Below are 16,600 nucleotides of genomic sequence, written 5' to 3' on the forward strand. Positions count from 1 at the left end.
GAGTGCTTCACAGCATGCTTACAGCCCCGAATTAGTGCCTAGCACCACACATGTGTGTGCATATGCAACACACACACACAGAAACAAGATTTCACATCATATCACAGCAAGCATGATAAGTATACATAGAAGAGTACATATATACATTGAGGGCAGATACACGTATGTATACGTAAGTGTGCAGAGCACAAACATCCACTCATTTACTGGGTCTGTACATAGGGTTCTGGGTAGGAACGCAGCAGGCTGCCATGTGTAAAATTTGATGTATGTGTGTAGAGACATATTAGTGGACACCACAGTGTGTTCAAATGGGAACAGGTAGAGAGCAAACAAAACATGGTGATGTGAACCACAGGAAGAGATTTTCTGAACTGTGGGTAGTCTGCGGAGGGATGTCTGAGGGTGAAAGTGTGAACAGTGGGAGGGCATCTACAAAAAGCCTATGTGTATCGTGTGTGCACAGGCGTGTGTGCGCATGTGCGTGTGCAGGTGGGCACTGCGCAGGTAGGGGTGTGTGTGTGTGTGTGTGTTCTGCACATGTGCAGGGAGGCACCTAGGGGTCGCTGTTTATGAACATACTATGTACCCATGTACTCATGTTTACCAGTGTAGCAAGTTGGGATCATGCCTAGCTCGGATGAAGCTGTGAAATGAGATTCTTCACAGAGGGAAGTCGGGGGAGGGAAACAGGAGGGGTTCTGTCGTGAGCAGTAGCAACTCCCAGTGGGTAACATCTGCACAGTGCTCAGCCTAAGTTCCTGCCCTGGGCAGGAGGTACTAATCATCTGGGAGTACTTGTGCTCTGTGGCCCGCAGGGACAGGAGGCCGTCGGTGTTGGATTCTAGAGGGGGCTGCCCCAGCATACAGTTGCGTGGACTCCAAAGCTGGGAGCTTAGGGCTCTGGCAGCTGTGGCTGATCAGTGGCTGATCAGTGGTTTTCCTCCCAGTGATTCATCTATTCCCGCTTACAAAGCTTCCTCTACTGGCAGGGCCTGTCCTAGATGCCACGGGAAAATGAGGAAGATGGGCCTATCCTTCAATGCCTTACTCTGGAAGTATCCTGGACACAAGCAATGACTATACATCAGTAAGAGATGCCATGAAAGGATGCTTGGGTGGGGAGGGGGGGTCTTAGAAAGGGCTGAATCCAGGAAGACCTCCTAGAGGTGGCAGCCTCTGACCCAGGTTGACGGAGGTGAGGTAACAAGAGGCTATCCAGGAGAAGCCACATGGGTAAAGATGCGGAGGAGAGGCAAGGGCCTTTCCGTCTGGGACCAGAGCAGAGTCTTTGGGACCCCAGCAAACTGGGACAGGGTTGACCTGGAGCTGGGTCAACCCAGAATCCTGGAGGATGGCTTCCTGTACACAACTGGGGTACAGACCACCACTGGATGCTCTGCTGACACCGCTGGACAGACTACTGGGTGGACATAGCCAGATGGTGCAGAAGGAGCTACCACCCACCCAAAAACATCAGAGTCAGAGACAGGAGGCCTGGTCAACAGGAAAGGCTTCCAAATTATCTCCACTGCGGGCATCTCTGAGGACTGGGCACTGTGCCACATCCCTGGTGGCCTCTGTGAGAAACAGCAGACTCCTAAGATATCCAGACAGTGGCAAGCTCTGGCTTGGGGCTAGAGGCCTGGGTATCTTGTCCCCAGAACAGTGACTTGGCCAAGCAGCTTTCCTCATCTGTAAGCAGGGATCCTGTCCTGTTTCTACTCAAAACCACATGCTGGGTGGTGGAGAGCAGAGTGGAGAACCACATGGTTGCTCAACCCTCCCTCCCAGGCTGCATGCTCCACCCATTAGCTAATCCTGCTGGCTCAAGTCTCTAGTTATGGATGGACTCTGCCTTCCTCTCACCCCGCCCCACTGCAGTGGAGATAAATTGGAAGCCTTTCCTGTTGACCAGGCCTCCTGTCTCTGACTCTGATGTTTTTGGGTGGGTGGTAGCTCCTTCTGCACCATCTGGCCATGTCCACCCAGTGACTTTCCTGTCTCTACTTCATCTCTCAACAAGTCATGCTCAAGGCAGCCTCTAGACCTGAATCAGGGGCATCTCCCCTTTGCTCTCTGCTGAGGGCACCATCAGGACCCTTACAGTGGCCTCCAGGATCCCAGGTCCTTGCTCTTTTGCAATCAGACCAGACTCTCTGATCACCGCAGAGCCTCTGTCCATTTCTCATTCCTTCGATGTCTACAAACATGGCTTGTCCCCTCGATCAGGTCTATTTGGCACTTTCCCTGCCTCCTGCATAAAACGGTACACTCCATGCTTTGCCCTGCTGATTTTTCTAAGTATCATCTATTACTTAACACACTGCACATTTATTTAACGTTCTTAGTGTCCGATTCTCTACCTCAGACTTGTAAGCACTTCGAGAGCGGAGACTGTTTCACTTCTCAGACTTAGAGCAGTATCTGGCATTTGCTAAAAGTTATGTTTTGGTTTGGATTCTCATCCTCCTACCCATAAGAATCCAGTTAGCATCCTAACCACTGTGGACCTCTGGCTTCTCCTCTGTGAATGAGGATGGTGTTGATTCTAGGTTTAGGCCACAGATGGAAGGGGACAGCACACTTAGGGAACTTAGCACCAGGACAACAAGTGCTCAGTGAAGGCAGTGACTCCCATGTATCCAGGTGTTTAAAGGTGAAGGAGCGAAGTGATGGCTGTGTCCTTCAGCTTGGGGTAAGATGGAGGGCTACAGACTCTCTCTGCCTTAACATACATTAAAAACAAACAAACAAACACACACTGCAGAATGCACACGCTGTGGATGAGCAGCAACGGGGTCACACAAAACTTGGAGGTGACAAAGCAATGCACATGGCTTGCCCAGTGGTTTGCCCAGGGGCAGGGGTGAGGACACAGTAACTGCAAACACCTGTGTACTGTGAGGGCCCTTTGAACTGTCATGGACCTCTGGGAACCAGAAGTATCTGAGAGAGGTTGAAGTGACTACTGCCACATTCACTGGAGTAATGTCTCAGCAACTTAAGAGACTTCTTCCTACACAGGAGTGAGGGTGGAGGTCAGGAACCCATTGGCCTCTTCCCAGATTCCAGTCCTGACTTGCTCTGAAACAAGCACGGTGCTGCCTGGCATGCCTTCCTAGGGCAATGGACAGACTAGAAGGCCCCACAAGATGACAGCTGCTGCTACCAGTCTTTCCTCCATGTGAGGGCATGGGGCCCTCAAGCCTGGGAGCTGGCACAACCATTGGTCCTTCTCTCAAGATGCAGCCTTCAACTCAGGCTTCTACATTCTTGGGCCGCCAAAGATATGCACGCATTTCCCTGGTCAGACTAAAGGCCTCTCTAAAAGCAACACACACCTATTAAACATCATCTACCGTGGTTACCATGCACTGAGCCAGCACAAGACGCTCTCCGCTCTCCGGATGGGATTTCTCCCCAGCTAAGCTGATGTGATTCACTGATTCCTTTCATAGAGCTTTTCCAGCTCAGCTAGTAGTTCCCTTAACCCTTTGCAGCCTCTGCAGGAGAGAAGAGTGAGAATAGCTTCCAGACTGCAGACAGGGAAGCCTGTGCACAGAGCAGGAAAGGAGACATGTGGCCCTCTGTCAGGCAGGGATGAATGCACAGAGGTGTTTGGTGCAGGGTCTCCTGTGCCAAAGAAGCTGGCCAGGGAGCCACCACTGGAGAGACCTGTTGAAGCCTTCAGTTTACCTTCAGAGGGAAAACTGAGGCTCAGTGGAGGTGGAGGGGTGGGGGTGGGGACCCTACCTGCCCTTTGGAGCCCCAAAGCACATGACGAGGCTATCATATAACAGGGCCACAAAGGCACCTGAAGACCACCAAAGCTGAACAAAGCAGGGCAGGCCTCAAATATGGAGCCTCACCCAACTCCGGAGTACCATAGGAACAGGGAGAACAAAAACATGGTCCAGGCCACAGGGTGGTTGCAGGTCCTCCCTCACCCTTTCTGTCCATTCTCACTACTCCTTGACAGATCTACTAACAGAATGCCTAGTTGGAAGTCAGACAGGAATGGGGTCCTCCTAACCACATCTGGCCCATGAAATGCTCAGTTCTTTCTGTGCCACACCGTCATGGCAGCACCAGCAAGGTCACTGCCACCATGGAGTCTGCAGTGGGAGGGTGTGTTCAGTGGAATCTAATCCCAAGTTCTGGGGCTACTCCTCTGCACTGGCATGGGCTTCCTGGGATCTCAGCACGTTGGAAGAGATCTGTAGCAGTCATGGTCTGAGCCCTGGAGGAGAGACTTGGTGGTAGTTGGGGAAACCGTCTTTGCCTGTGCAACACCATCTTTAAACCTTCTCTTTAAAAGGAGGTTTTCGTGGGTGGGGGAGCATGTGGGGAACTTTTGGGATAGCATTGGAAATGTAAATGAAATAAATACCCAATTAAAAAAAGAACATTAAAAAAAGGAGGTTTTTCCTATCCATGCTATTCTGCTATTCCACTAACGTAGATTAACCTGCCCACTGTGGGTGGGCTCCTGGGCTAAGGTCCCAGGAGGCCCAGGTCACTGTGTCTACCCTCACACAGCCTATATCCTAGTTGGAGGATTCAGGGCAGAAAGAATTAAACTGAGCATAGGAAGAAACGGCCTGGAGACAACCCATCATTTGCTGACATGAGTTTGTTTTTGCTTCCTCGTTAGAATGTCAGCTCCATAAGAGCAGGGGATGTGCCCACCTTGTTCACAGTTCTATCTCCAGGTACCCAACACACACAGCAGCCGTTAGATCTACTGGCATCTATCAACGTTCAAAATCACTGCACAAATATTTATAATTAGAATGACCTTAATATTGACAGCACAGCAGGCAAGAGCAGACAGACCCTGGCTTCGGTTCTAGACTTAATTCTCTACGGCTGGGTGGCTTGGGAAAAGCCCAGGGTGGTTTTCAGGAGCCTCGGTCTCCTCACCTATAAAATGGGTAAAATGTATGCTTTTTGGCTCTCTGTGAGGGTCAGATAACGATCCAAAGGAAGACATGCAATCTAAGCATCCACGAGGAATGGCTGTGTCTAATGTTCACTGTGCAAGGCTCCTTGTGCCAGCTCCTATCACCCAGTTAGTCTGAGAAACAAGAATGGCAGAAAGCCCCTCAGTATGAAGGCTTGGGTCACTCATCAGTCCTTCTCACTCTGCACATGTCTGAAGTTTCCAAAAGTGGAAGAATATGGGAAGACACCATGTGTTCTGTGCCAAGCACAGGTACACAGAGCATTCTCTGCAACCTTATGCTCCCAGTTCTAGAAGACATTGACGGTTGGCTTAGAGATGGGGCCAATGGCTCTATAGTCCTGGCATGGCCATCACCTATTCTAGCCATGTCCCCCAGCTGTTCACTCCAGCATCCAATCTCCCCCAACCCCAGCACTGTATACTCCCAGCTTCTGATCTGATCTGCAGCTTTGGAGACCCAAACGGATGTGCTAGAAAACCCTGCTGGCACAGAAGACCAGGCTGTATGTTCTCCATCTCTGCCTCTGCTGGTCCACATCTTCCTGGACTAAAAGCTTGGCAAGCCACTCGGCAGGGAAGACCCATCCTGCCAGGGTTCCAGGAAGCCCATGTGAGCAGTTAAACAGCATCAGCCAGCGTAACAGACCCTCTCCAGCATGTGGATGGGAGCGCATCTTGGAAACATCTGCTGTCCTCATCTTCTGGAGGATACACCGATCGATAAACACTAGATAAGAGAGGTCCCAAGAGAGCAGGGTGCCAAAAGCCCTGGTCTTCAGCCTCCCTACTTGTCAAGCAAAGTAAGGAGACATCTAAAGCCCAGGCTTTGAAGCTCAGGTTGATTGATCTGGGTGGCCATCCGATGTAGACACCTTGCTGAGCCATCATCCCCTCACTGGTCAAGGGGGTTAGATGATCAATCATCAATGGTGCATACTCCAGGGTAGCTCTGAGACCCACTAGGATCACACACAGTTGCTCGGAGGCCAGGATTGTGATGATTATTTTTAGCACTTTCTCACAGAGCTCAGGATCCTGTCAGAACTCTGGCTTTCACGGTAGAAATGTCCAGCCCCGTTTTAAAAGTGTCCCCACGTATCGTAGGAGGTCTGGCACCTCCCTCCATGGCCTGACCCGACCTGAATTTGGATCTGGAGACCTGTGCTAAGCCCTCTACCCCGCTGCACAGTGAGCAGCTATCTCCCAAGCCCCTCCAGCTTTCCAGGGCTGCGAAGCCACAATTTCAGATGTGTGTGTGAGTCCAGAGGGAGACACCTAGAGTCAGGCTGGGTCCACAGCTCATTGGCACTAACAAGGCAATTAGATCGCAGAGCTGGTTTCCTCACAACCTGTCCATCCCCCAGGAGAAAGCTTCAGGAGAAGGGAACTCTCTGAGCCACACTGGCATGTAGTTAGTTACCCATGGTCCTCGTTTTCTGAGTGCCCACTATGTGCTGGAGCTGTGCTAGGTTGGCTGCTTTGCAAAAGTTCATTCCAGTTCGAGATATGAGCAAGACCAACAATATAAAACAATGACAGCATGATAGCTAACAGGTACCAGGATGAGCAAGTCACAAAGCATAAGGCAGTGATTGCGTGATAGCTTACAGATACCAGGCATGCTCCAAACATCATCTCAATTTGCATTAATTGACTTACTCCTTGAGAAAGAGCTGTTAATGACATCTCTGGTTTATAGATGAGGGGAAAAAAAAAGGAGACCCAGGGAAGTTCAGCAAATTGTTCAAGTAGGTGGCAGAACCAGACCTCCCTCCCAGGGGGTCCTGGCACTGTTGTGTGTACATGGTGAGGCTAATCGTCAGTGAGGCTGCAGAAGCAGATCTGAGAGGTAAACATGCAGTGCACACAGTCACAAAACAAAGGAGAAGTAACAAGCAGCCTCAAAGAGGAACAGATAAAACCGTGGGAGAGGGTCAGAGGAATTAGCCCCCCTGAGCAGGAGGTATGGGAAGGAAACCTGGAGGGATGGGGATTCAGACAAAGGGAAGCAAGGAAGTACAGGAAAGGTCATCTTGGTGGAACAGCAGGAGCAAAAGTGGAGAGATAAGAGGCTAGCTGGGGGCATGGATTTGTCCAAGAGCCAAACTGGGTTAGCTTGCATATTAACAGACATAGCATAAATCAAATGCCTCTTGTTCATAACACACTGGAACAGCTTGGGGGGTCTCCCACATAGAATTTCCCTGGACTTCTTGGTGTATGAGTGGCCAACCAGGCTTCAGTCTGCAGTGAAGAAGCCCTGTTACCTCATAGCATATGAACATGTATGTTTGTTGGAAAACATGTAACTGAGGTCTGACGGGGGACACCCAGGCCCTGCTATTCTTTTTTTTTTTTTTTTTTTAAGGAAACTTGGTCCAAGGCATCACTGGTTTTGAGCTGGGGTGTGACATGATGATATAGTCAGAGCTGTGTCCACAGCCAGGAGTCTGAACACAGTTAAGGAGGGTCCTCTTCCATCAGCTCATGATGACAAATAAGAAATAACCTGTCACACGCTGTCACACGCAGGCTCTGCAAGTAGCGAGGTGGTGCGTGTGGGATCCACTCGGCACTTTTAGACTCCCTTCCTTTCGCCCACTGTTCTCCATCTGTTGCAAAGGGCAAGATGCAGGGAGGAACGTTCCAGTGCTAGGGAATCCAGAGCTCACCAGCCCAGATGGGGCCTCTTGTTCAAACCACATCGCTCCCCATGAAGCCAAGAGGCTACCAGTTCCTCACTCAGTGGGCTTCGGGAAAACCTGACCAAAAGCTTTTGCTTACAGGAACCTTCCTGTAGCTCTTCAACTAAGCCTCAGGTGGCTCTTCTCACCCCAACAATGTGGGCTGCATACGCCTAAGTCACTCACTCCTCTAACCAGAAGCTGGATCCAGAATTCCGGTTCCTTACTCCTGGGACAAGTTTTGGACTCAGTTTTCCTCATCTGAACATCGCTAGTAAGAGCCAAACAGCATACTGCTGGTAAATGAGACTGCAGGCAAAGCACTGGGCCTACTCAATAAACACGGGTTCTTCTCCCTTTCTCAACACACAGTCAGGACTTCTTCTTCTTCTATTTTTTTGTTTTTTTGTTTTTTTTGGGTTTTTTGGTTTTTTGTTTGTTTGTTTTTTTTCCAGACAGGGTTTCTCTGTGTAGCCCTGGCTATCCTGGAACTCACTCTGTAGACCAGGCTGGCCTCGAACTCAGAAATTTACCTGCCTCTGCCTCCCAAGTGCTGGGATTAAAGGTGTGCGCCACCACGCCCGGCTCAGTGGGGACCTCTTAAAATCAGCTCGTGTCCCCCATGGGATGGAGACAGGGATGATTAATGGCCACAAAGCACCCAGAGAACACTGAGCCTTCAATGGGCCTTCTAAAAGCCTCTGGACCTTAGACATACCAGATAACACCCATCCCACCCCCTTTTTTCCTACGAAAGAGGAAGTGAGGTCAGCTATAGTGCTTAGGAAAGCACAGAGGCGCTGTCAGTATGCTACTGTCTACCCAAGGGTCACAGGGCTCCCTGGAGGGGCTCACTGCTCTTCTAAGCTGGAACCTCAACTTCCCACAGATACAGCCTACTAGGGCAAAGCAGTCCATCCCAGGGCTCAGGCCCAGCCAGGGCCAGGAAAGCATCCTGTAGTTGACTGTGAAGCCTGCCACCATCTCATTCGTTCAGAATAGCAGGGTCAGCCCCTACACAGTCTGCAAGAACCCACGGTGGTGACTTCACCAGAATCTTTTTAGAATTTTCCTTTGGCATCATTTGTCGAGTGCAATCTTTAGAAACTTCCTCTCCTGCCTCCCGGAGGCAATAATTCACATGACCAGCTCCCTTCACCCAAGCAGTGATCTTGTGAAGCCCAGCGATCACATGACACCTCCCAGGACGACAGTTCTGCCAGAGACAGTAGTCACTCAATCCAAGATGTCTTTTCTAAGCCGATACTTGGGGTTCTTGCTTAAACATATCCATTTTCCTAGAAAACTGGACAGCTGCCTTCTACTTGTCTGCCCTTCTGTCCCACCTACAGTTGCCTCCTACCTGTCTGTCCTTCTGTCCCACTTCTTCTGTGTGCTGTAAATTCCATGCCCTGGGCAAGGGAGGCTGAGTCCACTAGGGGCTGAAGTACCTCCTGGGGCAAAAATGTAGGTTTGATCCTGAGCCCCAAGGGGACTATGCGCAGGTTGCTGGGAGGCTGGCACTCAAAGGCCATACACCATCCCTTCCTCCCCCAGAATCTCATTCTCACCACCCAAGGCTTACTTACTATGAAGTTAATCTATGCCCCTCCACCGCTCCCACTTTTTCAAGTCATTGATGCTGAGTGGATTGGAACGGAAGATCCAATCTTTATTATTTTATAGATTGATTTTATAGGTGAGGGTGGGGAAGGGGGGATAGATATGCTCTTAAGAAAGGTGCTGTCATTTCCCACTGCCCCCACCTCCACCCCCTCCACACCACCCCCACCCCTACCCCCACCCAGGAAGGGCAGACTGCTAGTTTGAACACTTGTTAACTATTTGTTTGCCAGGGACTGTGCCACAGGACCCTAGTCAGAAAAAGGTCTAGAGCCAACATTTAGGTATTAATCTGGGCCCAGTGTTCTGTACTTCGGAGAGATGCCTGTAGATTCCCAAGCCCTGGAGCATGACAGGGTAGAGCAGGGACTGGTAAAGCAGGAGGAAGCAGACCAGACCTCAGAGCCACTCACAGGAGAGAGATGAAATTCATCATTCAGCTCTGAGAGGACCCAAGGGTAACTGAAAACTGTGAATGGGGTGGGAGCACTTGGTGGAGGGCACCCAGTGGGTTCCTGAACACTGCAGCTCAGAGAGAACTCCTAGACACCCCACTTTTCCCACCCTGTTATCCTCTCTCCTGAGGCTGACTCTCTCTTCTTCCTTCTACACTGCCATCAGGTGCCAAGCTCTAGGCAAATGTTGGTAAGAACGGCATGCTGTGGCTGGATTTACCTCCCTGCAAAAGGAAGGTTGTACAGAGACCCCTATGTCCATAGCACCAATCCAAGAAGACACGAAATAAGGGTCCTTTCTGTCCCTCCCCAGCTATGTCTTTAGCCTTCATATACTTCCAGAAGAGACCCAAGATTTTTTGCAAAACCCCTTTAAGATGCAGCTCTCCTGAATGGTGACCTCACTCCTTGGCCAACCGGCCTTCAGAGCCCTCCTGCTGGAGACAGCCAGGTGTTTGATGTAGGCCAACAAAGAAGACAAGCTCAGAGCCACAGGTACATGCTGGAACTGCAGGGAGCTACTGGAAGCCTGCCTAAGGAAGGCAGGGGGGTAGCGGGGAGGAGACCATCCAGAGAGGGCTGTGCCCACCACAGGTAAACCCACTGTGTCTCCCAAGGGTCCGTGGATTACTCCGGCCTCTCTTCCTGTCTCCACCTCCATACACTAACCCTGCTTGCTCTGGTACTAGGGCGAAAGCTCTCTCTTCCCCCATCCCAACAGCCCAACAGCGCGCCCAACCTCTGCCCCGACCCTCTCTCCAATCAAGTCTAGCAAGGGAGCATATGGGGAAACTAGGAGCCCGATTGCCCAAAGCAATTGCCAGTCTGCTTCCCCATTCAGGTTTGGCAAAGGGTACGGTAAACCAACTCATTCCTATACCCCGCAGCCCAACGCAGGGCTACCCAGTCGCAGTCCACAAGGCAGATCCGGATAAGAAGAGTTCTATCCCGGCTTCTAGCCTAGGCTATGTGACCTTGGGCAAGTGGCTGACCCTCTCTGGGCCTCAACTCTGCATCTGTAACCCCCGTTACAGGGATTTGTCGACATTAGCTTAGCGGCAGTGTGCGGGGCCTGAGCTCGCAGCTTGGGGACGGTGGCAGTAGGAGCTGAGGGTGCTTACCTGTACAGAAACAGGACGCGGAGAGCAGCAGGCAGAGCAGCAGCGGCCCTAGGCGGCCAGGGGCCGGGCCGGCGGGCTCCATGGGCCGCGGCTGCAGAGCAAGGAGGGAGAGCGGCGGTGAGCGCGCTCGGCAGGCGGGCGGGCGGCGCGGGCGAACGACTAAGGCCCCTCCCCCTCCGCTGCCCCCCAGCGCCACCGCCCGGCGGGGTGATCTGACCCCCTCCCACAATGAGACGCCGCCGAGCGGGGAGACTCCGGGAGCGTGACGCCGGGCCAGGCCGGCGGGAAAGGGGAGCGGACCCGAGGGAGCCAGGCGCAGAGCCAGAGGCACGGGGGCGGGGGAGCGGATAGCGAGGGAGAAGGAAAGAGGGGGAGAGGAAGAGGGAGAGGGAGCGGGGACGGAGATCGGAGAGCAAGCGCGAGCGGGGACAGCTCGCAGAGCGAGTGCGGGCTGCGCGGAGCCGTCGCGAGGCCAGCGCGAGGGCGGCCCGGCCGAGCGCCCCCGCCTCGCGCCCGCACCTTCCCGCCCGCGCCCCAGTGCGCCCCGCGAGCTGCGCCGCCCGCCTCGGCTCTGCGCGAGCCCGCTCTGCCCGTGCGGGTCCCCGCCAGCCGCTCGGACCTGCGCCGCCGCGCGCAGGGCTGCCAGGCGGTGGAAGCACCGCTCCCTCTGCCCAGAGGCTGGCCGCGCACCACTTTGCGCAAACTTGTTTTTCTGAGGTCGGCGCGGCGGGCTGGCTACTTGGTCCTCTTAAGGTGGACTGGGGAAGTGGCGGCCGATCGCCCCCTGGTCTCGGCCTCTCACCCGGCCAGTCCTTAGTCTCCAGTGGGCAAGAGGCTGCCCGCGGCAGGGGAGCTTGCAAGGGTGGAGAGTGGAGGGGGCGGGGAGGTTTGCTTTCTGCCCCTCCCCGAGAGGCCCTGCTTGTGTGTCCCAAAGCCGAAGGTCGGCCTCCGGGTGGGCGTGAGTCCTAGGGGCCCAAATCTTTCCTAGCTGGCCCCAAGGTATAGCAAAAGCAGGAAGTAAATGCAGGGGGAAGGGGGAGAGGAAGGAGAGAGTGATGGTACAAAAATAGCGTGTGTGTAGGAAGGACTTCAGTGCCTCTTGGTAAAGACGCGCTGGGGGAGAGGAACAGCAAAAAATGCTGTGGCAGGGAAAGGAGAGGGGCAGGGCTGGGCCCTAGGGAGGAGACAGACCAGAGGCCTTCTATCAGGGAGAATAGATTGGAGGTGGAGAGGGCCCAGGCAACACTGTACTAGGAGACACCTGGGCTGCAAAATAGTGACCCTAATGAGGAAGAGGAGGGACAGGAGAGCCAATCCCAAAGGACAGAGCCTCTGGATGCAAAATGTACCCTAGCTCTGGGTTTCCATGAGCTAGGTCAGGTGCTTGGTTAATCGGCAGAAGGCTGGGCACCAAGGCAGAGAAGAGGAATCAAGACCCTCTCTTATAAACTGGAGAGTTTCTGAGTTGGAAGTTCAGAGATAGCAAATTTTGCTTCTCACAATGGTGGTTGAGGGACATAATGATGCAAGACAGGCCCTACTGGCCCATCCTCTCAATAAAGAGGATGTTTAGGCACAGAGGAGAAGGAGGATGATTGCCTAATGGTGTAGAAAGCCCCTTATGCAATGGCACACACACACACACACACACACACCACAGAGTCCTCTGCACCCATGACCAAAAGCCTGGGAGATTTTTTAGTTTTTTTTCCTTTTCTTCTTTTGTTGTTTGTTTGTTTGTTTTTGAGAGGCAGGCAGGGTGCATCTGTTGAACCCAGGACCCAGCTTCCAAGCCTTAGATCTTTCCTCCTGGTCTAAGAAGCTGCAGACTTGGAGAAAGACCTTGTTTCTATGTCTCTGCTCTTTTTAAAGCAGACCAGGCCAACATGAGCAGCGACCCAGAACTGCCACTGGGAGAGTTACATGAGCTGATATTTGCAGTGCATTTTAAGAAGAGCCTACCATGTACCAAGGGCAAGGACAGTGTTTGAGAAGTGTTTGGCAGCAGCAATCCTTGAGGGACCACGGGGCAGCCCTAGCTGGAAGGTTGGTTGTATTTCTTTGGACCTAGGGGATTACAAGAACTCACTTGCAGTCTGGGAGAAGGTGCAGGGAAAGAATGAACAGAGGAGGTCTTGTAGGGAGTGTAGGTTACAAGTGCGCATGTGTGTTAGCTTGGTTAGATAAGGGCAACAGTTTGTGGCCAGCATGTCGGGAGGGTGGTCCAGAAGCCCAAGAGAATTGGTTCTGCAAATAGGAACCCCTGTAGGCAAGATTCAAGTAGGGCCTACCTTGCTTGATTGATACACTCAAAGGGCCACTATACTTGGAATAAGAGGTGGCTAGAGGGAAGAGAATATGGAGTCGGGGGGGGGGGTAGGCAAGAAAGAAAACTTGGTTCTAGCATCTGAGCTGAGCTGCAGTGTCTCCAGCTCTTTAAATTGTGTCTGATAGAACCATGGTGTCCACTAAAGCCTTGTGAAAACCCTCCCCCAAAATTAGCTGGCCATGGTGGCGCACGCCTTTAAGCCCAGCACTTGGGAGGCAGAGGCAGGCAGATTTCTGAGTTCGAGGTCAGCCTGGTCTACAAAGTGAGTTCCAGGACAGCCAGGGCTATACAGAGAAACCCTGTCTCAAAAAAAAAAAAAATCACCTGAGATTGGAGGAAGAAGGGCCTACTGCTGGAGTCGGAGATGATGCAGCCTCCTGCCCTGTGCTGCTCATCGTTCTGGGGCAAGCACACACAGACACCGACCTGCCTGGGATTAGGAACTGGGAGATTAGGAGGAATAATAATTGTACTACCTGCTGTTTATATATAGCATCTTTGGCAAAGGCGCTCAGCAGAGCTTCTAAACTACCCTCTTCACTCTCACATCTGAGTGTGGGGGAGTTGACATTTGTCCATATAAAAGTCACTTGTGCTCACCCATCAGTTGCTGTGAGTCCCCTGAGATTTGTGGACAAATGTGTAAAACTAAAGGGGCAAGGTACAGCCTGCCTGGGGTCGCACACAGATTATGACAGATAATTGATACGAACCAGCCATCACAATAGCCAGTCTGGGTGCTTTAATCCAGATGTTATTCGTTCACGGTTCCTGCACTTACCAGCATGCATTGAGTGTCTACTGTGTGCTTGCCAGTGCACTGAGCAGTCGAGATGTGGCAGCTGGGAAGAACAAACCAGGTACATGACCCTGTGCTCAAGGAGCTGACAGATTAACCCGTAATGCTTCACATGTCAGATGAGTATCAGAGCTCCAGGGAGGGATGAATAGAGTCAGGCCAAGGGTACCCATCAAGAGGGGCAGTGTAGTTACAAGATGGGAGATATGTGTACGCTCTCACCTAGTGCCCATTTCTTCCCTCCCTCCTGTCCATTCCTCACTCAGCAGCCAGGGAATCCTTTTATATGAGGCTATTTGGCTTAAGCAATTAGGGGCTGTTTTTTTTCTTCTTCTTCTTCTTCTTCTTCTTCTTCTTCTTCTTCTTCTTCTTCTTCTTCTTCTTCTTCTTCTTCTTCTTCTTCTTCTTCTTCTTCGTCTTCTTCTTCTTCTCCTCCTCCTCCTCCTTCTCCTCCTCCTCCTCCTCCTCCTTCTCTTCCTCTTCCTTCTCCTCCTCCTCCTCCTCCTCCTTCTCTTCCTCTTCCTTCTCCTCCTCCTCCTCCTCCTCCTCCTCCTTCCCTACTAATGGCCAGGACATGATTGCAATCTCAGGAGGTTTTGACCTCTGTAAGGGCAACAAATACATTTTTGGTATGTGCCAGGCCCTAAGATCTACGCTCTCTCCTTGAGGCCCCAAACACCCCACCATGTTTCTAGATGCTGGGAACAAGGCCAGACAGACATTGACTTGACCAGAGCCACTCTGCCAGGCATGCTGGGGCCTGCAGAGTCACAGTACTACTGATGTAGCCTTGCCCACGCTTGCCCCCGATTCCCATAGCCCTGGGCTGGCATCAGCAGGCCAGCCTGCCTGGCTGCCTTTGTGTGGGACCTTCAGGAGGCTCAAGTTGCCAAGGACCTATTTTTACAGGGCAAGAGGAACCATTTACAGTTAGAGACCTCAGCTCTGAAGCCAGAATGATTAAAAATAAAAGTACCACAGACCCCCGGGGGCAGCTTGGACCGCAGGCTGCCTGTCCTGGCGGGAAAGCCACTGAGCAGGCTGGAAGCAGAGAGTGATGTGACTGGCTAGCTCTGATGTAGGCCACTTTGGGTCTCACAGCAGTCCCTTTCTGGGAGTGGCTGCTGTTAGTCCCATTTTGTAGCTGTAAAAACAGAGGCTCAGAGGGGTCATGACTTGCGTAGGACACGTAGCTGTTCGGTCCCCAAGTAGTCAAGATTTGAACTTTGAATTCAACTCTTAAAACAACAATAAAATACTTCTATTTGTTCAGCATCTGCTATGCTTTGCAGTTTTGTTCTTTTTTAATAAACAATTTCTTTATTTTTATTTCCTGTGCATATTCGCCTGTGTCTATGTCTGTGTGAAAGGTCATATCCTCTCAAACTGGAGTTAGAGGCAGTTATGAACCACCATGAGGGTACTGAGAATTGAACCCAGGTCTTCTGGGAGAACAGCCAGTATCCTTGATTGATGAACCATCCCTCCAATCCCTGCAGTCTCGTTCTTGTGACATGGTCCTGCCATACCTGGGAGGAGTGCTAATTACTGTATCATTTTACAGCAGAGAAAGGCAAAGGTTGAAACCACCCCTTCTACTAGGCCTGTCAGAGTGGTCTTGCCAGAGTTCCCCATTACCCAGCTTCTCCCCCAATGTTCCCTGTCCTCATCCCAATTTAAATTTACCTTCTTAGTGTGTACAGTGGTGTGTCTGCATTGTGACCTTTATCGTGCCTCTCTATGGGTTGGCTCAGCCCAGAGGCTTGGCGGTTGTCTCTGGGGACAGATCCAATGGCTCAAAGTTTAGCATACTGAGATTAGCCAAGGAGTAAGTTACCTCCATCTGGACTGTGTAGATTAGGGCAGTGGTAGAGCCCTACCCAAAATGTTTCTTGTAAGGGTTAAATGAGTTCTTATTGGCTGTAACTGCAGCCTCAGGACTTACAACAATAAGCAGTAGATAGAAAATTAGCATGTGTTAGATTTATAAAGTGCTTTGTCCCAGCTCACAGGTGAGGAGTCACAAGGACTCACACTGCAAGGCAGGTATCTCCCTACCAGCCTGTGCTGCGGCCACGGTGCTTGATAATCATCTCTTCTTTGGCCACAGCCCCCACATCTGTGATTTTCCAGTATGGGTGAACTTCAGATCCCCTAGAAAGATTGTTAGACATAGGTTCCAAAACCCCACCCCAATTTCCTTCAGGAGGTGCCAGGGGTCCCAGGGAGCTGATGCTGCAAGTCTGGGGACCACACTTTGAACCAAGACACAAATGGTTTAGGAGCCTGGCCCCAGCTTCCCTGTAGATGGTCAGTTTGTTCTGGTCCTGTCTTCTTAGGGAAAGGCAGAGGTAAGGACACCGTCAGACTATGAGAAGGCAACAATGTTTCCAGGCTGGGGGTGGGGCGGGGGCGGGGCTATGACAGATCATTTACCACACCCCCAGGGAGCCATGAGGTAATTAGTGCTTTCCCAGGAAAATCAGAGACTGAACCACTCACCAGGCAAGCAGACAGGCAGCTAAGCAAGCTCCCTAGCTCAGCTTGCTCACTCTCCCCCTAAGCTCATCAGGAGTGGGAAGCATTGTCAGGCCCTGAACAGTGTTCTCAGGCTTTGGGG

At 51.8% G+C, this 16,600-nt stretch overlaps 1 protein-coding gene across 9 annotated transcripts in view; it reads right to left on the reverse strand.

Annotated features, from left to right (window-relative positions):
- Sirpa (signal regulatory protein alpha) overlaps positions 1-11,821 on the reverse strand; it is a 46,928-nt gene extending 35,107 nt beyond the window's left edge. Inside the window, exons 1-2 of one of the 9 annotated variants that reach the window (XM_085834216.1) lie at positions 11,655-11,821; positions 10,853-10,943 (exon numbers count right to left, since the gene is read on the reverse strand). In XM_085834216.1, the coding sequence (XP_085690342.1) occupies positions 10,853-10,934 (82 nt within the window). In that variant the 5' untranslated portion in view covers positions 10,935-10,943; positions 11,655-11,821. Of the gene's footprint in view, positions 1-10,852; positions 11,375-11,471 lie in introns of those variants that run through there. The other 8 variants (XM_029473621.2, XM_029473619.2, XM_085834224.1 and 5 more) reach the window with 8 other exon arrangements.
- Between the last annotated feature and the right edge of the window lie 4,779 nt (positions 11,822-16,600).

Source organism: Mus caroli, unplaced genomic scaffold, assembly GCF_978045245.1.
Source record: "Mus caroli unplaced genomic scaffold, Mus_caroli_1 scaffold_2, whole genome shotgun sequence".
NCBI lineage: Eukaryota > Metazoa > Chordata > Mammalia > Rodentia > Muridae > Mus > Mus caroli.